General features: G+C 40.9%; 1 protein-coding gene across 1 annotated transcript in view; it reads left to right on the top strand.

The window, feature by feature from the left end:
- Nucleotides 1-15,156: 15,156 nt before the first annotated feature.
- Nucleotides 15,157-24,344, top strand: part of CDO1 (cysteine dioxygenase type 1) — a 45,512-nt gene continuing 36,324 nt past the window's right edge. Inside the window, exon 1 of the mRNA XM_075341891.1 lies at nt 15,157-15,474. Coding sequence (XP_075198006.1) covers nt 15,305-15,474 — 170 coding nt within the window. The 5' untranslated portion in view covers nt 15,157-15,304. The remainder of the gene's footprint in view (nt 15,475-24,344) is intronic.

A 24,344-nucleotide genomic window follows, 5' to 3' on the forward strand; every position in this document is an offset into this window, starting at 1 on the left:
AATGAATTGCATACCTGCTATGAATATTAGGAAAAAGGAGATATTTAGCAATCGCATTGATCAATGTAACTGAGCCCCAAAGCCTCGTCAAGGCATATCTCTATATTGGGGTCCCTAGCTCTGTGACCCTAACTGTGTGTCATCTCATTGCAATTAAAAACTGCTGTGGGTGGAGAGGGGTAACTAAGGACTTTCTTATATAGGAGATGGAAAAAACATGGCCGAAAGGGGCAGAGCTGTGTTCACATTCAGAAAAAAAACTACATATAACTGAATAGGATAACTGAAGTGAGCACTAATATATATATTATGAGTGCAAGCCAAAAAATACATACTATACAAAGGATAAGGCTGCACATCAAACATAGATAATGGTATAATGCCTCAAGCATATGGAAAAATATTGGAATATACAATGAAAAATGCTACTTGCTAATTTGAACATGTGAATAATGAATTGCATACCTGCTATGAATATTAGGAAAAAGGAGATATTTAGCAATCGCATTGATCAATGTAACTGAGCCCCAAAGCCTCGTCAAGGCATATCTCTATATTGGGGTCCCTAGCTCTGTGACTCTAACTGTGTGTCATCTCATTGCAATTAAAAACTGCTGTGGGTGGAGAGGGGTAACTAAGGACTTTCTTATATAGGAGATGGAAAAAACATGGCCGAAAGGGGCAGAGCTGTGTTCACATTCAGAAAAAAAACTACATATAACTGAATAGGATAACTGAAGTGAGCACTAATATATATATTATGAGTGCAAGCCAAAAAATACATACTATACAAAGGATAAGGCTGCACATCAAACATAGATAATGGTATAATGCCTCAAGCATATGGAAAAATATTGGAATATACAATGAAAAATGCTACTTGCTAATTTGAACATGTGAATAATGAATTGCATACCTGCTATGAATATTAGGAAAAAGGAGATATTTAGCAATCGCATTGATCAATGTAACTGAGCCCCAAAGCCTCGTCAAGGCATATCTCTATATTGGGGTCCCTAGCTCTGTGACCCTAACTGTGTGTCATCTCATTGCAATTAAAAACTGCTGTGGGTGGAGAGGGGTAACTAAGGACTTTCTTATATAGGAGATGGAAAAAACATGGCCGAAAGGGGCAGAGCTGTGTTCACATTCAGAAAAAAAACTACATATAACTGAATAGGATAACTGAAGTGAGCACTAATATATATATTATGAGTGCAAGCCAAAAAATACATACTATACAAAGGATAAGGCTGCACATCAAACATAGATAATGGTATAATGCCTCAAGCATATGGAAAAATATTGGAATATACAATGAAAAATGCTACTTGCTAATTTGAACATGTGAATAATGAATTGCATACCTGCTATGAATATTAGGAAAAAGGAGATATTTAGCAATCGCATTGATCAATGTAACTGAGCCCCAAAGCCTCGTCAAGGCATATCTCTATATTGGGGTCCCTAGCTCTGTGACCCTAACTGTGTGTCATCTCATTGCAATTAAAAACTGCTGTGGGTGGAGAGGGGTAACTAAGGACTTTCTTATATAGGAGATGGAAAAAACATGGCCGAAAGGGGCAGAGCTGTGTTCACATTCAGAAAAAAAACTACATATAACTGAATAGGATAACTGAAGTGAGCACTAATATATATATTATGAGTGCAAGCCAAAAAATACATACTATACAAAGGATAAGGCTGCACATCAAACATAGATAATGGTATAATGCCTCAAGCATATGGAAAAATATTGGAATATACAATGAAAAATGCTACTTGCTAATTTGAACATGTGAATAATGAATTGCATACCTGCTATGAATATTAGGAAAAAGGAGATATTTAGCAATCGCATTGATCAATGTAACTGAGCCCCAAAGCCTCGTCAAGGCATATCTCTATATTGGGGTCCCTAGCTCTGTGACCCTAACTGTGTGTCATCTCATTGCAATTAAAAACTGCTGTGGGTGGAGAGGGGTAACTAAGGACTTTCTTATATAGGAGATGGAAAAAACATGGCCGAAAGGGGCAGAGCTGTGTTCACATTCAGAAAAAAAACTACATATAACTGAATAGGATAACTGAAGTGAGCACTAATATATATATTATGAGTGCAAGCCAAAAAATACATACTATACAAAGGATAAGGCTGCACATCAAACATAGATAATGGTATAATGCCTCAAGCATATGGAAAAATATTGGAATATACAATGAAAAATGCTACTTGCTAATTTGAACATGTGAATAATGAATTGCATACCTGCTATGAATATTAGGAAAAAGGAGATATTTAGCAATCGCATTGATCAATGTAACTGAGCCCCAAAGCCTCGTCAAGGCATATCTCTATATTGGGGTCCCTAGCTCTGTGACCCTAACTGTGTGTCATCTCATTGCAATTAAAAACTGCTGTGGGTGGAGAGGGGTAACTAAGGACTTTCTTATATAGGAGATGGAAAAAACATGGCCGAAAGGGGCAGAGCTGTGTTCACATTCAGAAAAAAACTACATATAACTGAATAGGATAACTGAAGTGAGCACTAATATATATATTATGAGTGCAAGCCAAAAAATACATACTATACAAAGGATAAGGCTGCACATCAAACATAGATAATGGTATAATGCCTCAAGCATATGGAAAAATATTGGAATATACAATGAAAAATGCTACTTGCTAATTTGAACATGTGAATAATGAATTGCATACCTGCTATGAATATTAGGAAAAAGGAGATATTTAGCAATCGCATTGATCAATGTAACTGAGCCCCAAAGCCTCGTCAAGGCATATCTCTATATTGGGGTCCCTAGCTCTGTGACCCTAACTGTGTGTCATCTCATTGCAATTAAAAACTGCTGTGGGTGGAGAGGGGTAACTAAGGACTTTCTTATATAGGAGATGGAAAAAACATGGCCGAAAGGGGCAGAGCTGTGTTCACATTCAGAAAAAAAACTACATATAACTGAATAGGATAACTGAAGTGAGCACTAATATATATATTATGAGTGCAAGCCAAAAAATACATACTATACAAAGGATAAGGCTGCACATCAAACATAGATAATGGTATAATGCCTCAAGCATATGGAAAAATATTGGAATATACAATGAAAAATGCTACTTGCTAATTTGAACATGTGAATAATGAATTGCATACCTGCTATGAATATTAGGAAAAAGGAGATATTTAGCAATCGCATTGATCAATGTAACTGAGCCCCAAAGCCTCGTCAAGGCATATCTCTATATTGGGGTCCCTAGCTCTGTGACCCTAACTGTGTGTCATCTCATTGCAATTAAAAACTGCTGTGGGTGGAGAGGGGTAACTAAGGACTTTCTTATATAGGAGATGGAAAAAACATGGCCGAAAGGGGCAGAGCTGTGTTCACATTCAGAAAAAAAACTACATATAACTGAATAGGATAACTGAAGTGAGCACTAATATATATATTATGAGTGCAAGCCAAAAAATACATACTATACAAAAGATAAGGCTGCACATCAAACATAGATAATGGTATAATGCCTCAAGCATATGGAAAAATATTGGAATATACAATGAAAAATGCTACTTGCTAATTTGAACATGTGAATAATGAATTGCATACCTGCTATGAATATTAGGAAAAAGGAGATATTTAGCAATCGCATTGATCAATGTAACTGAGCCCCAAAGCCTCGTCAAGGCATATCTCTATATTGGGGTCCCTAGCTCTGTGACCCTAACTGTGTGTCATCTCATTGCAATTAAAAACTGCTGTGGGTGGAGAGGGGTAACTAAGGACTTTCTTATATAGGAGATGGAAAAAACATGGCCGAAAGGGGCAGAGCTGTGTTCACATTCAGAAAAAAACTACATATAACTGAATAGGATAACTGAAGTGAGCACTAATATATATATTATGAGTGCAAGCCAAAAAATACATACTATACAAAGGATAAGGCTGCACATCAAACATAGATAATGGTATAATGCCTCAAGCATATGGAAAAATATTGGAATATACAATGAAAAATGCTACTTGCTAATTTGAACATGTGAATAATGAATTGCATACCTGCTATGAATATTAGGAAAAAGGAGATATTTAGCAATCGCATTGATCAATGTAACTGAGCCCCAAAGCCTCGTCAAGGCATATCTCTATATTGGGGTCCCTAGCTCTGTGACCCTAACTGTGTGTCATCTCATTGCAATTAAAAACTGCTGTGGGTGGAGAGGGGTAACTAAGGACTTTCTTATATAGGAGATGGAAAAAACATGGCCGAAAGGGGCAGAGCTGTGTTCACATTCAGAAAAAAACTACATATAACTGAATAGGATAACTGAAGTGAGCACTAATATATATATTATGAGTGCAAGCCAAAAAATACATACTATATTTTTTGGCTTGCACTCATAATATATATATTAGTGCTCACTTCAGTTATCCTATTCAGTTATATGTAGTTTTTTTCTGAATGTGAACACAGCTCTGCCCCTTTCGGCCATGTTTTTTCCATCTCCTATATAAGAAAGTCCTTAGTTACCCCTCTCCACCCACAGCAGTTTTTAATTGCAATGAGATGACACACAGTTAGGGTCACAGAGCTAGGGACCCCAATATAGAGATATGCCTTGACGAGGCTTTGGGGCTCAGTTACATTGATCAATGCGATTGCTAAATATCTCCTTTTTCCTAATATTCATAGCAGGTATGCAATTCATTATTCACATGTTCAAATTAGCAAGTAGCATTTTTCATTGTATATTCCAATATTTTTCCATATGCTTGAGGCATTATACCATTATCTATGTTTGATGTGCAGCCTTATCCTTTGTATAGTATGTATTTTTTGGCTTGCACTCATAATATATATATTAGTGCTCACTTCAGTTATCCTATTCAGTTATATGTAGTTTTTTTTCTGAATGTGAACACAGCTCTGCCCCTTTCGGCCATGTTTTTTCCATCTCCTATATAAGAAAGTCCTTAGTTACCCCTCTCCACCCACAGCAGTTTTTAATTGCAATGAGATGACACACAGTTAGGGTCACAGAGCTAGGGACCCCAATATAGAGATATGCCTTGACGAGGCTTTGGGGCTCAGTTACATTGATCAATGCGATTGCTAAATATCTCCTTTTTCCTAATATTCATAGCAGGTATGCAATTCATTATTCACATGTTCAAATTAGCAAGTAGCATTTTTCATTGTATATTCCAATATTTTTCCATATGCTTGAGGCATTATACCATTATCTATGTTTGATGTGCAGCCTTATCCTTTGTATAGTATGTATTTTTTGGCTTGCACTCATAATATATATATTAGTGCTCACTTCAGTTATCCTATTCAGTTATATGTAGTTTTTTTTCTGAATGTGAACACAGCTCTGCCCCTTTCGGCCATGTTTTTTCCATCTCCTATATAAGAAAGTCCTTAGTTACCCCTCTCCACCCACAGCAGTTTTTAATTGCAATGAGATGACACACAGTTAGGGTCACAGAGCTAGGGACCCCAATATAGAGATATGCCTTGACGAGGCTTTGGGGCTCAGTTACATTGATCAATGCGATTGCTAAATATCTCCTTTTTCCTAATATTCATAGCAGGTATGCAATTCATTATTCACATGTTCAAATTAGCAAGTAGCATTTTTCATTGTATATTCCAATATTTTTCCATATGCTTGAGGCATTATACCATTATCTATGTTTGATGTGCAGCCTTATCCTTTGTATAGTATGTATTTTTTGGCTTGCACTCATAATATATATATTAGTGCTCACTTCAGTTATCCTATTCAGTTATATGTAGTTTTTTTTCTGAATGTGAACACAGCTCTGCCCCTTTCGGCCATGTTTTTTCCATCTCCTATATAAGAAAGTCCTTAGTTACCCCTCTCCACCCACAGCAGTTTTTAATTGCAATGAGATGACACACAGTTAGGGTCACAGAGCTAGGGACCCCAATATAGAGATATGCCTTGACGAGGCTTTGGGGCTCAGTTACATTGATCAATGCGATTGCTAAATATCTCCTTTTTCCTAATATTCATGGCAGGTATGCAATTCATTATTCACATGTTCAAATTAGCAAGTAGCATTTTTCATTGTATATTCCAATATTTTTCCATATGCTTGAGGCATTATACCATTATCTATGTTTGATGTGCAGCCTTATCCTTTGTATTGCAGTGCAGGCACCAGCCTTGGTAGTGGCAACCGGAGCTAGGCTATCACTTAAGCTAAGCTATCGGCAACGATTGTGCAGGCACTGCTTATATAACCTCATGATCGCCATTACGTATCGGTATGTCAAATTGCAGGCAGTACCCCCAAGATATGTCATACTGGTACATTATATATTGGGAAGGGTTTAATACAGTTTTATTAAGGACAACATATGTAAGAATTTTGTATGTTCTCCCCGTGTTTGCGTGGGTTTCCTCCAGGTTCTCTGCTTTCCTCCCACACTCCAAAGACCTACTGATAGGGAATTCAGATCATGTGTCACAATGGGGACACTGTTGCTGATGTATGTAAAGCGCTGTGGAATTAATGACGCTATGTAAGTGACTAAATATTATATTATTATTATTATTATTATTATTATTATTATAAAGCTAGAATAAACAGGAAGTTTAAAAAAAAAAAATTGAAGTTGAAAAAAACAAGATAAAAAACATTTAAAACACGAGAAAAAAGCATGTAGCCTTCATTAGCTAATTGTTGTAGAAATGCTGTTGAAAACCCACAGGATCCAAAAGGCGCCATAACTGCCCTTTGACGTAACTTATGACTTCTGGAGATTCAGAAATTACAGTCACAAAATGTTGAAGATGTCGGAGGGTGAAGTATAAGACGGGGGCAGGGGACTAAGGCGGGCTTTGCACACTACGACATCGCAGGTGCGATGTCGGTGGAAATCTCAAAAATATATTATAAACCCCAACTTTTTTAAAAAATTCCTTTATTATACCAAAAGCTAAACAGACTCATAGACATAAAAACATACAATGTCTCTGCTGGATTCAACCGATAAGGGGGTAGATACATTGCAAAATACAATTCATCCTTCTTTCACGATTCGATACCTATTTCCCCTCATCAAAAAATTCCTCAGAGGGAAAAATTGCAATTTTTCAAAGATTTATATACTTCATACCATTATTCACATTAATACTTTAATAAATATCTATTAAACTCCCCGTCACACAGTGGTTTAGGAGCTGAGTACAGAGACAAAAAGATATTTCGTCACTATATCCAGTTCCAACCCCTATCCAGTTTTTGAGACCATAAAAACACACTTATGATAATGTCATCCCTGGTCACTCTTTTTGATGTTTTTTTGACAACTACTCGACATCCAAATCACATCCTCAACTGGTCAATTGAACAGAGGAAAAAACAGTGATAACTTTTTTGAAAAAAAGGCACATCCTGGAATACCCTAGGTTATTCCTAACAGAACCAACACCCAATATATGGTGCAAATTCATCTACCGAACTGTTATTTTAGATACCATGCACCCTATAGAATGCCAAAGGTCATTCTCTACAGAACAGAGACTTAATATCAGCCCAAGGCCATCATATGAACTGTTAGAAAAAAGATTTTTTCAGCAAAGCAACAAACACATATATGCCAAAGATAATACAGAAATAAAAAAGTCCAGTAACCATAATTTGTTCCTTAATAGGATTCTTGATAGATGAAATATTTATCACATATCCACTTGAGATTGTCATATAAAATAATATCCTTCTTCATAGAGGTAGTTGATTTCAGACATGTGAAATGTCACAGGTTCCTTTTGGTAATGGTTAGACACTCTGTGCTTGATAGCTTCACAATCTTGGGATACAATTTACACCTTACACCTCGACGCGTTTCCCCCCTTGTATGATAGAGCCAAAAGGTCCATCAGGAGGTTTTATTGATCCATGAGTTTAATATCAATATTCAATATGGATCTAAAAGAGGAAGAGAGAAATATATACAATCTCTCAGTATAGATAAGAAACGCTTCCCAACATACACATAAGAAGACTACACCGTCAAGATCTTACTCAAAATGAGGCTATAAATGATCCCATTAGATACCAATTGGCCCATTCCATATACATATTCCCTACATCAAAACAGGTCTACTCCTTACAAATGAAAAGGAGAGCACTAATATGTATGCATATATCTAAATCAGTAACCCCAAAAACAATCATATAGACCAAGTCAGTCAGCTGATTTTAAAAAGATACGATAGATATAGACAATGTCACTTACCCCAAAATCACCTCAGATAAAGTGTGGTATGCCAAACCGGACCACTACAGCAATCGTTTAGGGGTCCAAGTAAGATGAGACAGTAGAAACTGGCAACACGCCATGATAGCCTCCGTCCCAAAAAATCCCCAAATGAGGACACCAGCACGCCAACCAGCAACCATGCGGCAACCTTTTAAATGAGTGCGGGAGCCATTACATTTCCGGTCCCAGCCGCCTCCCATCATTCATTGCGACCGCGCACACGCGCAGTCACGTCATTCACCCTGCTTCATACACAAACCTGATGTCACTTCCCGTATATCTCATCAAAGCAACCGCGCATGCGCATACCTGCGCCAACCATGCAGCCGCCCATATTCTCAAAGCGGCATAACGAAGGTTCCCATAGTGCAGCGCCGCACATGCGTCCCAAACGTATACCTCATCAAAGCCACCGCGCTTGCGCAATCCTGCACCAACCACGCAGCCGCCCATATTCTCCAAGCGGCACCACAAAGGTTCCCATAGCGCAGCGCCGCGCATGCGCCCGAAGCATAAGACATACACAGGCTGAATTCACCATGAAACAAAATTCCACATAGCAAAAAGGTCACAAACAGAGGGTTAATGCCTACTAACTGACTAGAATTTAAGGATATATAAGAGAAAATACTTAAAATAAAGGGGCCTTACTGCATACATATATTGATGTAGTAATTATAATAAATGGGTCAATTCCAAAGAAAAGGGAGCATTCCTACCCCACCAACATTGTTAAATCTACACTTACCACCCCTCTCTTTACCAATTATTGACCTTTAGCTTACTTATATTATTGATAAAAACCAAACCCAATAGTGGGGGTTTAAATTATGAAGGTTATCATTCTAACCTCCTCTAGTCTTTCCAATATCACCGGACCTACACCAAAGCCAGTAAAGGAAGAAAACACCCTCCCCCCCAGTGGAACCATCTCAAATCATCCCCAGATATATCATATCCCAATATACATCAATCCAGAAAACACCCATATGTTAGGTTTTCATTAAGACCCATTGGTTGTACCGACCCCAAACGAAAAATCCATTCCGTTTCTTTCCTAAGAATCTTATTGTCCCAATTCCCTCCTCTTTCACTTTGTATGATTACTTCTAGGACCTCAAATTTAAGTACGCCTGAGTCACCTCCATGATTTTCCCAAATATGACGGGATATGGGGGTATCCCGTTTGTGCCGGATAGCCCCCAAATGATCCCCTATACGCCTTCGAAATTCACGTCGCGTTTTCCCAACATAGTTCTTTGGGCATGTACATGTTGCTACATATACTACCTCAGGCAATTTGCAAAGTCCCTCAGAAAATACTTATTTCCTGTGGCTACACTAACCGAATACTTAGAAACATTAATCCAATCACAGAAGTGGCATCTACCACATCGAAAAGTGCCGCAAATCTGACGGTTCAGCCACGTCCCCTCCGGTAGTGGTTTCTTATAGTGGCTATGCACCAATCGGTCTGCTAGTGACCTACCTCTCCTGAAAGTTATCCTGGGGACCTCCGAGATATTATCCCCTATAGATTCATCCGCCTTCAAAATGCCCCAGTGTCTCCTCAAAATTCCAAAAATTAGTTCCGCCTGCACATTATAAGTACCAATAACCCTGATTTCATCTGGGTTAATTCTCTGTGTATTTGGGACTAGCAGGGAACTCCTCTGTTTATGGAGAGCATGTTGAAAAGCTCCATTCAGGGCCATCTCAGGATATCCTCTGTTTCTAAATCTTTCCCTCAAATTGGAAGCCTCCAATTTGAAAGAGTTAATCTCAGAACAGTTGCGCCTTGCTCTAAGGTATTGTCCCTTTGGAATATCCTTCTGAAGGGGCAGGGGGTGATGACTCTCCCATCGCAATAAACTATTAGTTGATGTAGGTTTCCTAAATATGGTTGTGTGAATAGAGCCTCTCTCATCCAATGAGATAAGAAGATCAAGGAACGATATTTTCTGCTGGTCTATCTCGTATGTCAACCTTAGATTAAAACTATTCACACCTAGTTCCTCCAACATTTGCACAAATTCATCCCTAGTCCCAGTCCAGATGATCAAAACGTCGTCTATATATCTGTACCACGCACTTATCTTATCCTGCCACCATTTATATTCCCCAGAAAATACGACGGTTTCCTCCCACCAACCCAGGAGGAGATTTGCATAGCTGGGCGCACATGAGCAGCCCATTGCAGTCCCCCTGAGTTGATGGAAGTACTTACCGCCGTATAAAAAATAGTTATAGTGCAAGACAAATGACAGTAGATCGAGGACAAAATCATTGTGCCAGCCGAAGTGAACGGCCCTCCCGGATAGATAGTATCGGACAGCTTGTAAACCCTTCTCATGCACGATACTACTATAGAGCGCCTCCACGTCGATCGACGCCAAGAAAGTTCCCTGATCCACTGTCATCCCCTCCAATTTCAATAGAAGGTCCGATGTATCTCTTAAGTACGTGGACAGAGATACAACAAAAGGCCGCAATATTTTATCAACATAAATTCCGACATTCTGACCAATCGAACCTATTCCGGCCACAATGGGCCTTCCCCTCAATGGTTCCACCCCCTTATGCAATTTTGGAAGTGCATAAAAGGTAGGCACCACCGGATGAGTAGGGACAAGGAACTTGTGCTCCTGGGCCGAGATTAAACCAGTATCCAAGGCTTCATCTATTAACACAACCAAATCCCTAAGAAACCGTTCAGTGGGATCAGTCTTGAGAATTCCATATGTATCATTATCCTTCAGGATTCTCATACACATGGAGTTATATTCTTCATGATCTAAAACAACAATGTTGCCCCCCTTGTCAGAGGACTTGAGGACAACATGTCTATTTTTTTCCAAACTCATCAATGCTTCCCATTCCACCTGCCTAAGATTAGATGGCACATTACCATTATGAGATCCCAGTCTTCCAAGATCCTTTTCAACTAGCTGCAGGAATAAGTCGATTTTACCATAGTCCCCAGAGGGAGGCATCTTAGTACTTTTTCTTTTTAAATCGGTAAAGGGTCCCTTTCCTAATTCTGGCAATTCATCATTAACAAGATCCATCAAATCTCCGAAGACCTCTATATCCTCCTCCTCTACTCCCAGAGCAAGACACTGTTCCTTATTATTAGATTTAAAAAAATTTTTTTCCATTTTAATTTACGACAGAACAGATTTAGGTCTTTTACCCAGGTAAACAGGTTAAAAGGGGTGGTGGGTACAAATGATAAGCCCTTCGATAGTAGTTGAATTTCCTCATTTGAAAGGTGCTGTCGACTCAGGTTGACAACTTGTCCTGAGTTTACTATATCTATTGTACTCGACCCTTGTTGAGTAAATTGTTGGGTACCTGCTGTCTGTGCGATGTCGGTGGGGTCAAATTGAAAGTGACGCACATCCGGCATCGCATGCGACATCGTACTGTGTAAAGCCTAGATGATACGATTAACGAGCGTAAAATCATCGTAATCGTATCATCGGTGCAGCGTCGGCGTAATCCATAATTACGCTGACGTGACGGTCCGATATTGTTCCTCGCTCCTGCGGCAGCACACATCACTGTGTGTGAAGTCGCAGGAGCGAGGGACATCTCCTACCGGCGTCACCGCGGCTTCCGTAGGATATGCGGAAGGAAGGAGGTGGGCAGGATGTTTACATCCTGCTCATCTCCGCCCCTCCGCCGCTATTGGCCGCCTGCCATGTGACATCGCTATGACGCCGCACGACCCGCCCCCTTAGGAAGGAGGCGGGTCGCCGGCCAGAGCGATGATCGCAGGACAGGTGAGTGCATGTGAAGCTGGCGTAGCGATAATGTTCGCTACGCCAGCTATCACACGATATCGCACCTGCGACGGGGGCGGGGACTATCGCGTGTGACATCGCAGCATCAGCTTGCGATGTCGCAACGTGCAAAGCCGCCCTTAGATTTAAAGCATTACTCCAGCTCTGATAAAAAAAACCCCAAAAAACTCTGGAGTGTTGCTTGAAGCATCTTCTGTTTCAAAAAAATGGTGGGTTCACCATAGTACAGGAGACATTGTGTGCACCTTATAGCCTTTTTAAACCAGGCAAACCAATCAAGTTTTGAAGCAAAAGATGCTCAGCTGTATTGTTCTCAAACCATCTTTCCTTTTTTTTTTCCACTAGTACGTATAAAATAATGAGTGGCTCACAAGCAGAAACCGCCTGAACAATGGTCATTTACTTAACTACTTTGCAAACCTACAGCAGTTAAAAAAAGCTTGAAAGATGGAACATATGCACAACAAGTAACTTTTCCATTCAATTCAGGCGTTCATTGTGTTTAGCATTTAGTGATTTTTTTGGTGGGTTCCAGTCTGAATAATACAGTGGCCTCTATTCACAATGAACAGCGTTTTTTATGATAATCTTGATGAATGGGTGGAAAGGAATACGATCCGTCTGCATCATTAAGAGGCGCATGTATCTTACTGATCAAGCAAGGTGCAAAGTGGTGTGTGCCTCTGTGTGTCACAAATCGTACTCAACTTGTTAGGTCATCATGAATTTGACTAGCGGTGGTCACCATTTCACAGCTCTGTCCACTTTGTCACAGTTGGGTGAAAGAAGTGTGAAAACTACAAAAGTTGCACAAAATATATACATATTTCATATGTACTGGAGACACGGACACACGTAGACACATTAAATTCAATGGGTTTGCGCACATGTCCGTGTTTTTACATGGACCGTGTGTCTGTCTGGAGCACATGCGTGTCCATGTGCTCCACACATCGTCATGTCTGTTTACTGCAGGTAACACGGGTGTCACACAGACCGCACAATGATGTGATCTGTGTGACATCAGTGTGACACATACTGGAGAAAACACCTGTCCGTTAAAAAAAAGAATTTTAAAAAAATTACCTGTCTCCTGCACTCCTGTCTCGGGCGCTGCTGTTGCTTCCGCGCCCCCACATTATGCTCATGCATATTCACTGCACTGATTGCGGATCCAGAAGTAACAGCAGCGCCAGAGATAGATAAGTATACAAGTTCATGGTGTCCATGTGCTATCTGGATGTCACACAGATGGCACACGAACAGCACATGGAGAACATACACACAGACAAACATACTGACCTGCCCCACGGATCATCACACACATGCATTAAATGCACAAATGTGGGAAAGAGACCTAAGGCAGTTTTCTGGTGAAAAAGGTTTGAGTTAATGGGGCCATTGTGTGTACATACCCTCAGGGCTAGAAACTCGCATGTCATTTTGAAGCAGTGCGAGGAGCAATTTGACTGAAAGGCAGAAGGAAAATCCAGATGGAAGAAGTGCAGGACATTTATTTGCTTCCTATTCCTTCTCTATTCATATATGGTTTTGGCACCATAAATTGCCTGTATGATTCCATACTTAAAATTTACCTTTCTTTTGGAACCACAGTATTTGGCTAACAAAAACTGCATGTGTGAATTCAGCTTTATAATTCGAGTCTCACATGGAGATATAATACTTGGTATGGAAAACCTTAAAAGAGTATTCCCATCTCCAAGATCCTACCGCAATATGTAGTGGCATCTCGTAATAATATTAGCAAATACCTCCAATTAGAAATTTAGTATAGTTCTCCTGATAAGGCCATGTCTCTTACCTCATGTGCAGGGCATTACAGCTTAGATATCCACGGATATGACCACAAGCAACTAACTAACTGACTAGCTATCACTATATGGTCTCCTTCACACGTCCGTGGAAAATACTAGGCTTTTGCATGGTCTGTGGTGAAGGTGCGTATGTGTATGCATGTGTGTGTTCTACGTGTGCTGTCCCTGTGCTATCCTTGTGACATCTGGATAGCATTAGCTGGTATACTTACCTATCTCCTGCACTGCTGTTTCTTCTGTGTAACAGCAGCGCGGTGCAGTGAATATGCATGAGCTTAGCGAGCGGGCCCGGAAGAAACAGCAGAGGCAGAGCCAGCAGCGTCGGAGACAGGTAAGTATAAAAATTCTTTATTTTCATGTCACCTGTGTTTTCTCCGTTATATGTCCCACTGATGTCACATGGACACGTGTGTGTGCTCCACACGGACAGACGGTCCATGTCAAAACACAGATGTGTGCGCAGACCCATTGATTTTAATGGGTCTACGTGTATCCATGTCTACGGTATGTGTTTAAACTGGACGTCACATGTACTGGAGACACGGATGTGTGAAGGAAGCCTATGAGTGAAGTAACCACGGATACCTAAGCTGCAATGCCCTGCACATGAGGTAAGAGACATAGCTATATCAGGAGAACTATACTACATTCCTAAATGGAGGTATTTACTAATATTATTGTTATTATTATTATTATGCCTACTACATATTGGGATAGGATCTTGGAGATGGGAATATTCCTTTAACAAAGTTATTTACTACACAAAATGTAACAAGTCCCAACCAAGTTTGCTAAATGTTCATTCTACAACATGATAATATTGCATTGTCAGTGCTTCCATAGCACAGCTCATGCATGGTGCCTCAGTCTTCCCCGGGGGTGAGCAGGCTCGGTGTCATTGGCTCCTGAATGTCCCCTTCTCTGTTGGCTTGCATTAATGGAAGCAGAACCCCCCTTAAAGCCCCTTATTTTACATCTCAGCAGGACAAGGGCTCCACAGCTATGTGTGAAGGAACAGGACCTTGCTGGTTTCTGGAAAAGGTGGGAATGTCACACAAGAGGCTGCCAGTGACTGTGATGGGAGACAAAGAGCTAGTCTTTCCTGTCATGCCTGTGCTGCTCATGTGTAGATGTGACCGTCCTTGCTATCAGCTCATAGCTGGAGAGGGACAGCACCTGACAAACACTGCCCTCAGCTTTCTGCCTCCCCTCAGAAACTTGGTACATCCCTCTGCAAGTTGAGTGCATAAATACAGAAGAAAGCTGCAGCTCTGCAGTTGTTTGTGTGGAGGAGCTGCTGCTGGTGGTCTTGGCTTCTCAGAGTAAGGGTCTCCTCAGCTCAGCCGTGAAGTATGGATCACACAGAGGTCCTGAAGCCACAGACCCTGGAGGAGCTGATTCAGATCCTGCATGACATCTTTTCCAGTGATGAAGTCAATGTAGAGGAAGTCCAGAGTATCATGGAGTCCTATGAAAGTAACCCACTGGAATGGATGAAATATGCGAAGTTTGACCCCTACAGGTAACTGTATATTCCATAGTATTTCTTCATAAGGCGTTCTCTGATAGTCTTTATATCATTGGGATGGAAAGTGTGGCTGTCTGTGTGTCCTGTGTCCCCTGTGGCTTCTATGGGCTCCCTGTGCACAGATGTCACCGCTGACAGCTGATGTCCCAGAGTTCTCAACTTTTTTGTCATCAATTTTAGAACCTGCAGGTTACAAAGTGCAGAACCTCTGATGCTTGATTAGTCAAATCTAGAGAAACTATATATTTTACATATTTTACTGCCATATGTCCTACAAAGATTGACATATGGAAGCGAACAATGGTTGACAACAGCTCTCACCTGGGAGCCTAGACTGGAAGCGACATGGATCGTGTCCTGATCTGTAATATTATTACTGATCTCGGAATTTTAGGCTGGAAACACATTCAGATTTTTTACTTTTTTAGAAAAAAAAAAGTCAGGACTGAAGAAAGGAGAATGAAAGCTTCACTCACTTCTGCATCCACTAATGGCTTTGGCTAAACCTGATCTCCCGCAGCGATTCCGGTCTATACTGTGACATTGTATGGAAGGAATGGATGGGATTTATCTTTTCAAAGATGTTTTGCATTTCTAATTCCGGATCCTTTTGGGACAGTTGGCACAGCGGTTTTGCATGGCATTTTAAATGGAACCTATCTGACCATTTATGATGTCCACTCGTATTCCTTGCAGGGCATTGCGAGCTCTGATGATGAGGTTTTTGATATAGATGCACCCCCCTAACCTCCAGTCACTGATTGACGGCTTCTCCACAAAATCTGGACTTTGGGAGAAAACTGTCAATCAACAGATAGGTCAGTAACATCTTTTATGATGATGAATGAATCCAACTATTAGAAATATTTCATTAAATTCTGCCAAACTATTGCACCACTGATATTAGATGAAAATATGAAGTTTCTGACCAGTATCCTTTAAGGCCATGCTTCCTCATAGAGTAAATATGTTTGTCGTTTTTTTTTGCAGAAAATCAGTTGTACTTCTAGCAAATGTAGATTTGATGTAATGAAAAATGGTGCCCACTTAGCATTTAAAGAGGAAATCTGTCACCAGGTTTTCGCTCCCCCATCTGAGAGCAGCATAATGTAGAGACAGAGACCCTGATTCCAGTGATGTGTCACTTACTGAGCTCTTTGCTGTCATCTTGATTAAATCAGTGTTTTCTCTGCTGGAGATATAGCAGTTATATAGACGTCATGCATATGCTGGACTACCTGCAGCACACCAAGTAGTCTCTAAGGCTAGGTTTACACAGGGCATCTTTTCCTGCGGTTTTGGTGCGTTTTTGAAGTCACAAAGATGCACTTAAATGCATGCATTTCCTTCTCCCAGCAAAGTCTATGAGATTTCTATGTTGCTGTCCACACTGGGCATCTTTTGTTGACTGCGTTTTTGAAGATGCAGCATGTCAATTCTTTTTGCGTTTTTGCAGCGTTTTTGAGCCCTTCAGTCAAAAGATTTGACTTAAAAAATGCATTGGGCAAAAAGCGGTAAAATGCGTCAAAAACGCATTGCGGATTTTTATTCGATTCTGCCGCAGTGCATTTTTGGGACCAAAACGCTGCATCTGTGTGGTAAAAAAAGAGATGCCGCGTGTATCTACTGCTGAATAAACTGTGATAAGCAGCCCAGTAAGTGACACATAGCTGGAATAGGATCTCTGCCCCTATGATATGCTGCTCTCAGATTAGGTGGCAACCTGGTGATTCCCTTCAAAACTGATTCCTTTTAATGATACTATTGAACTGTCTGTTTTTTGGTGCGCTGCAGTCTTCCATACTGGGCCAAAAAAACCCTTAAAAAACAAACGCAATTGCATTAAGTGCAAAATTCTATTTGTTTGAGGATATGTGCAAATATTAAGTATTTGGTGCAGAAATTTCTGCACCGTTTCTGCATCTTTTGGATGGAAAAACGCAATAGCAAAACGTACTTTTGTTTATGCGTTTTTGGTGCAGGTTTTTCCCACTCATTAGTATGGCTGAAATCTGCAGCAAAAACTCTTAAAGAAGTGACATGCATCAGATTTAAATCTGCAAGAAGAAAATAAGCCGGATTCTTGCTGATGTTAATGTGACCTAAAATGATTATACGTAATTAATTAATTATTTTATCTTCTATGGGTGTTGGTCATGTGACTATAGACAGCACAATATTGCTGCCTAGAATAATCCCATTTTTAGGGGGGATCACATTGAGCCATCAGAGAGTGTAACCAGGAGAGAGAATCTTTGCAGTGCAGTTGAGTGTCAGTAATGTGCGTAGACCCTAAATCTATAAACCGTATCGCCTTTATCTGACCTAGCCACTCTTCCCGTTCGCTTCTGCACTACCTGTTGGTGGTGATCACATAAGTAAGGTGTCTGCCACTTGTGCTACGTCAGCCCTTGTCCCTCACTTTCCTCCCCTGCTGACCAGTCTACGCTGCAGTCATTTCTGCACATGCCACGCAGAACATACAGAATCTGCGAGTTCTCGCTGGGAGTGGAGAGGGCGTGTGTCAGCGAGCCAATGGCATGTCCTGTAGACTGACACAACCACAGGCTCCTGCCAATCCAGCCTTCCAGCAATGCATGGCTGAGCTCCCTGCTTATCCAGATCTAGCCTGATTCTTTTTCTTCTTTTTTTTTCCCTTGTCTACTAACGTTTTACTTTGCGTTGTAGCCTTTTTAACTATTTACTGTTGACCCTTCAATGCTGCTACTGGCACTCCAACCGACGAAGGAAATCCCTGTACAAGTGAAAAGAATAATATCGGGCTTTGTTATCAGCAAGGACTCACGGGGCATAAAATATATATTGGCTTCATTGAAACTAACTGTTTTTCAAGAATTGTAGCATAACACTCTGTGAAATGTTGCAAAATTTTTCCACAGCTCATAGTTGAAACATTTTGCAACTCAGCGCTACACCTAAATTTTGCGACTCTTGCCATTTTCACGCCTGTCTCTCCAGTCTCGTGCCTAATTCATTATGAGCTGTGGAGAGTCAGATGTAAGGCTGGAAGGAGACTTGTTGCACAGATGCACACCACCCAGATGCTCCGGATTCATGAAGGAGTGCTCGTCTCCTTGAATCGGGGGTATCTGATCTGACCTCTGCACACTTGCTCATCGAGATCAGCAAGACCAACGCCAATCTTGATGTAATAGATCGCTTAGTGCGCATAGGCTGACATGGTTCTCACGCTGCACAAAAGATCATTTCACCCAACGAACAAGCGTTTTGCTCATTTATCAGGTAATCTGCAGCCTGTTTACAGTGCAGGATAATGGTGAAACCATAGTTGAGGAAAGCTTATTCATAGTGCCTTCAGTGTCAATGCAGCTTTCGGCTCTGTGGACCATTAGTAGACTAATACAGCCTGCATTGCTTTATTGTTTGAAACCACAATCTTATTACCAGACATGTATATAAAATCATTGTATAAACTTGGCCTAATACCGTACCTCATTCACAAGGACATACCTTTTGACTTCTCTGTGTTTAGTTTGTATCAGTATTTGTAAGCCCTCCCCCAAAAAAAAACAAAAAACAAAAACCCCATACAAAAATGGCTGGTGTAACTGTGGCCCTGGTTTTTCATGGGCCAAAAACTTCAATGAAAACTTCCTCCCAATGTCATCTCTAGCTCAGAGGGAAGCTTTCACTTTCTCCATCTGCACTCCCTAGTACTTGATCTTGCTTTTTACTGTGCGCTCTCTTGGCTGCTGCTCTTCTGGACCGCACCCTTGCTCCATACATGTCCCCTCGGGGGATGCTGGCTGGAGGAGTAGTTGTTTTCTCTTAGTGTGAAAACATCAGAAAACGTCTGCAGATCCAACCAGTTTTTATAGCAGTCTGTATATAGAATGTCTTTAGTAGCAGAGTATATATATCATGTCTTATTACACAAAACAGCTGTATTGTCACATTGGTAAAGGTTAGAGATGAGTGGACCCCTGGAAGTTCAGTTCGGCGTGTGCAGCCGGACTTTGTATAAAGTTTGGTTTGGGACTCGGACTTGACCTGAACCAGAATGGAAGTCAGTAATTGGCCAGTTCAGGTCTCCACCTACATACAGGCAGCCATAAACAGATCATTTCGGGGGGCAGGTGGGTAGGGAATTTTTTAATTTTGTTTGGTGCAGACTACATTCGATCACGTTGTTGTTACCCCCAATGTGAGCCGATCAAATACTACAAGCGGCTCGCACTGGGCTGAGCACTGAGCGTACCCGAGCACAGCGATACTCACTCATGGTTTGCATATCTAGATCACCCAAACTATGTTTTTTGTTTTGTAAAGTCTGTGTTGGGTATAACCACCAAACCTTGGGTTCTCTCATCTCTAGTAAAGGTTGTTTATTTGCATGTAGTACATATGTGCAAGGCACAAGAGTGTTTATTATACAGTTTAGTGGCTTCAAATACTCTGAATGATTTGTCAAACCACAGATCAATTAAAGGTTTGAGAACTTGCAATATCTAAATAGGCCTGTACGAAGCGACCGGCCTTATTCACCCATCAGCGAAACCAGAACTGGATCTACCAGGAAGATTCACACCTGTTCGGTGCTTTTGGAGCCACTCCTGGATTGGCTTCCAAATAATGATGAAGCCCTGACCAAATACACTGACATGTGAATAAGACATTAGTCACGGAGCTGGTGAGGACCCGTACTCTCGGACTTGCATGTGCCGATAAGCAGAAGATAAGCAAGGATTTACAATAGCAATTAGACTCCTGATTCACGTTTTTCCTGTGAGGTCTGATATGGCTGAGATCCACAAATCCGGTGAGTTTTGTTTTCTTTAGGGTAACACCCAGTTGTTAATTTATTCTTCCAAGACAAATTAAAGAAAAATGGCTCCATGTTTAGTTCCAAGGAAAAAAAACTCCTCTGTTTTCTTACGCAACCAGACTGCAAGAATCTAGCCAGGTTATTTTTTAAGTAAACCTTGAGACTTTTGCAAATAAAGGGATACAAGTTGTAGACTGGTAAAAATCCTTTTAATGCCATATTATAGAATTGACTGACAGACATTAGCTTTAAGACCCACCACCTCAAATATATTAAAGTCTATTTAACCAGCAGACTCCTGTGACCAGCTAATCCGTTTGGGGGGCCTCCTCCCCCAATAATGACAATGGTGGAGTAAAGGATTGGGCTTGTTGAGTATAAATGCGAGGTGAGTATAAGCATTGTTATTTTAATGAGGGCCCAGAGAATTAGGAATTGTCCAAGTAGTGATACCCCTGTAAAGGCCCAGTCACACACAACGACTTACCAGCGATCCCGAAAACGATGCGACCTGATAGGGATCGCAGGTAAGTCGCTGGGAGGTCGCTGGTGAGATGTCACACAGTCAGATCTTACCAGTGATGCAGGAACAATACAGGACACAGTAGCGACCTGTATAACGATCTCAGCAGTCACTGGGACCCTGTCACACAGTGTCAAACACAGCGATGTGTCCTGCCCAGCAGGACATCGCCTTTGAAGAAAATGGCCTGGACCATTCTGCAACGACTAGAGATCTCACAGCAGGGGCCTGATCGCTGGTAGGTGTCACACATAACAAGATCGCTAACGGGATCGCAACTGCGTCCGTGACTCAGCTGCGATCTCACTAGCGATCTCGTTGTGTGATGGTACCTTAAGTGTAAAGTAGGACATTCTCTTGAGATTATATATATCTGAACAAAATAGAAAGTTTTCAACTCTTACATCTTGCATTATCATATCCTTCCCAAAGCATATTTGTATTAAAGTCCAAGATTACACACAACATACCGTATACTTCAAAATAAAGATAATCTGTCACCAATTCTAAATATATTCTATGGCAATCTGTATATATCATGAAATGCATCATACGTCCTGTTGAACATGGTGGAATTACTTTGCAAATCCAACCTAGAGTGAGATGTTTCCCTGAAAAAAAGCCCAAGTAGGATTTTTGAGGCATTTTTAAGTATGCTTAAAATATAAGCCCTGCTCCAAAAAAATAAGCCCTAGTTGGGGTTCCATAAGGAAGTGTACAAGCAGCTAAAAAAGTTACAAAAGAATACAGCAGTACTCTCCATCAAAGAAAGCTGTTGTTCATGGGAAAATATAAGGCATCCGCTGAAAATAACCCAAGCGCATGTTTCGGAGCAAAAAAACAATATAAAACACTGTCTTATTTTCGAGAAAACACGGTACCTCTCAGAATGCTCAGCATTATGAGTCCTAGTATTCACTACCAGATTTTATGAGTTCAAGTGTATTCAGGCTACAAACTCTATCTCCACCTATCTTGATTGATAGGTACTTTTCACTGCTCTCCTCTCTGTTTCTGCTGCGAAATTTTGCACATGCTCAGTAACAGCTGCAGCCTGCATAACATTACATTAAGGCCTAAGCCACACGGCATGAAAATTGGAGCGAGTGGAATGCAATGTTTTATCGCATTCCACTTGGACCAATATTAGCCTATGTCCCAGCACACCCATGAGCGATTAATTTCTCAGCCCTAATCGGACCGAGAAAACAATCGCAGCATGCTGCGATTGTAATGCTAGTCTTGTTTCTCTCGCACCCATTCAAGTTTATGGGGCGAGAGAAAGATCGCACTGCACTCACAGTACACCAGTGTACCCGCGAGTGCAGGGCGAGAATGGCAATAGCCGGCTATGGAGGGGAGAGGGAGATAAATCCCTCCCTCCCCTCCGCAGAGCCGGCCTGCCCCTCCTCAGTGCATGATCGGACCTCAGTCGCAGTGACACTCGCATGACACTCGGCTCCTGCTGTGCTGCCAGCGTGAGCTGACTATCATGCGAGGATCGGCCCCGGCCTTAGAAAGAGCCAGTCTTCCAGCAACACAATCAGTTGTAATCATAGCTTCTAACACATGCTACTTCAAAAACCAAATTCATAAAGGATGACTCTACATATATTATATCAGTGGTAGAATTGGCCAGAATCCAGGAAAGCCTTGGCTGTCAATAACACTCCTGAGGGTGAAAGAAAGGAGATTAAACTGAATATTGATGACCCATTCCAGTAATATTAATATATTTGCATGGAAGATAAGAATTGAATAGGATTACCACTTAAAAGGAAGATGGAGTTGGAAAAGCGCTACAACATCCGCTGAAAGTATTGTTTAGTGAACCTTCCCCTGTAGGGACATTGGATGGCCATAAATGTTCTAGTGACTGCTATAAAATGGTATTCTCAAGTTTAGAAGGTATTCCCTGCCACTGGGATAGGTGATAACATCCCGATTGCTTTAACTTTCAGCGATCCCAAGAACCAAGCCTCTCGAGTATCATGTGAATGGTGCGAAGGTCCATTATACACACCGGCACTCCATTCATTCTTAATGAATCTGCTAGAGATAGTTATCTGGACTTTGGCACTCCCAAATCAATGAATGGAGTGGTGATGTGAATGATTGTCCTCCACTCCTTTCAAACAGGCCTTGTCAAAACCCATGTTCTCGGTTTTGATGGTGGTCCCAGCAATAGAACCACCAGGGTTTGGGAATTTGTCCTCTATCCTATTGGTGGGGGATAACTTAAACTTTAGTATACCCTTTTGAGCATTTATCCATATAAACACAGATGGCTTCAACATCTGGATATAAATTAATCTCCTCCTACAGCGTGCATAAAGTTTTAGCTAATAGTCTGAAACCTTCATTTAACTATTATTTTGTTCATTTAAATGGTTTTGCTATTGTGCTAATTACTTTTGTGTAAAATATTTTAAGACCTACCTTTTTAAAGGGAATCTGTCAGCAGGGTTTGCAATCTAATCTAAAGCCTGCTTTACACGTTGCAATTTCGCATACGATTAACACTGTACTGGAGTGTGATGGATCCGGCAATCCGGCGAAATGCTAGATGTGTGAAACGGCCCTTACAGGACTGTGTTACTGTTTCAATAAAATTGGTGTTTGACCAGTAGGAGTTTATCACTAGAGGACTAGTTGTCTCATACTATGTAGTCCTCCTGCTCTGTGTCACCACTCCCCCACCACTGATTGGCAGAAAGCTAATCAATGCTGGGGGTGGGGTTCTAGAAAGCTCCGCATTCAGAGATCTGCAGCAAAGTGAGGTAAGTGACACATCACTTCAGAATTCTCCTTGACTTTGCTGACATAAGGATAGATATGCAGATTTGGGCAACAATCTGCATAATAAACTGCACCAAATCTGCATAAAAAAAACTCACACGCCTTAAAATGCTACAGCAAATATATACAATAAAATATACAGTATTGTATATTACGCTTTCTATGTATTTGTAATTCTAGAAAGAATGCAAGCATTTACTAAAAAAAGGAGGTCAGACAGGTTCTTCTTCAGTGAATCTGGCCACTTCTGACAAGAGGAGTTGTAGGGTCGCATTATGTAATGTATCTGCACTGGCTAAAGCCCGTTACAACCACGTAATAGAACTGGCGAAAGAGCTATGGTTTAAGGCCATGCACAGAATATACAGGACATGCAGGTCATGTTTGGTTACACAATGTGAAAGATCAGATAAGTAACTTATTTTTCCATTTTATCTGTTAATGAAATATGGAAAAGTGAATATGTGAAAGTTATAAAGAGCAACGTCTGAGTGGCGGATCAGCAAATTAAGTCCTTAAAGGAACATGTAACAGTAAAGCACGCGGGCAGCACAGTCTCCAAATTGGGGTGGCACATGTTATCCTTATGAGTGTATACAGTGCTTTTTAATCTTGCAGTAATTATACAGCAAACTCTGGCAGGAGCCACTTGCAGCTTTCACCAATCTCTTGCTCCAATACAATGAGCTGATTGTTCTATTACAATTTCTAGATTTGCTTTTAACACCTTAGGAT

This window comes from Anomaloglossus baeobatrachus, chromosome 1 (genome assembly GCF_048569485.1).
Source record: "Anomaloglossus baeobatrachus isolate aAnoBae1 chromosome 1, aAnoBae1.hap1, whole genome shotgun sequence".
Classification (NCBI taxonomy): Eukaryota; Metazoa; Chordata; class Amphibia; order Anura; family Aromobatidae; genus Anomaloglossus; species Anomaloglossus baeobatrachus.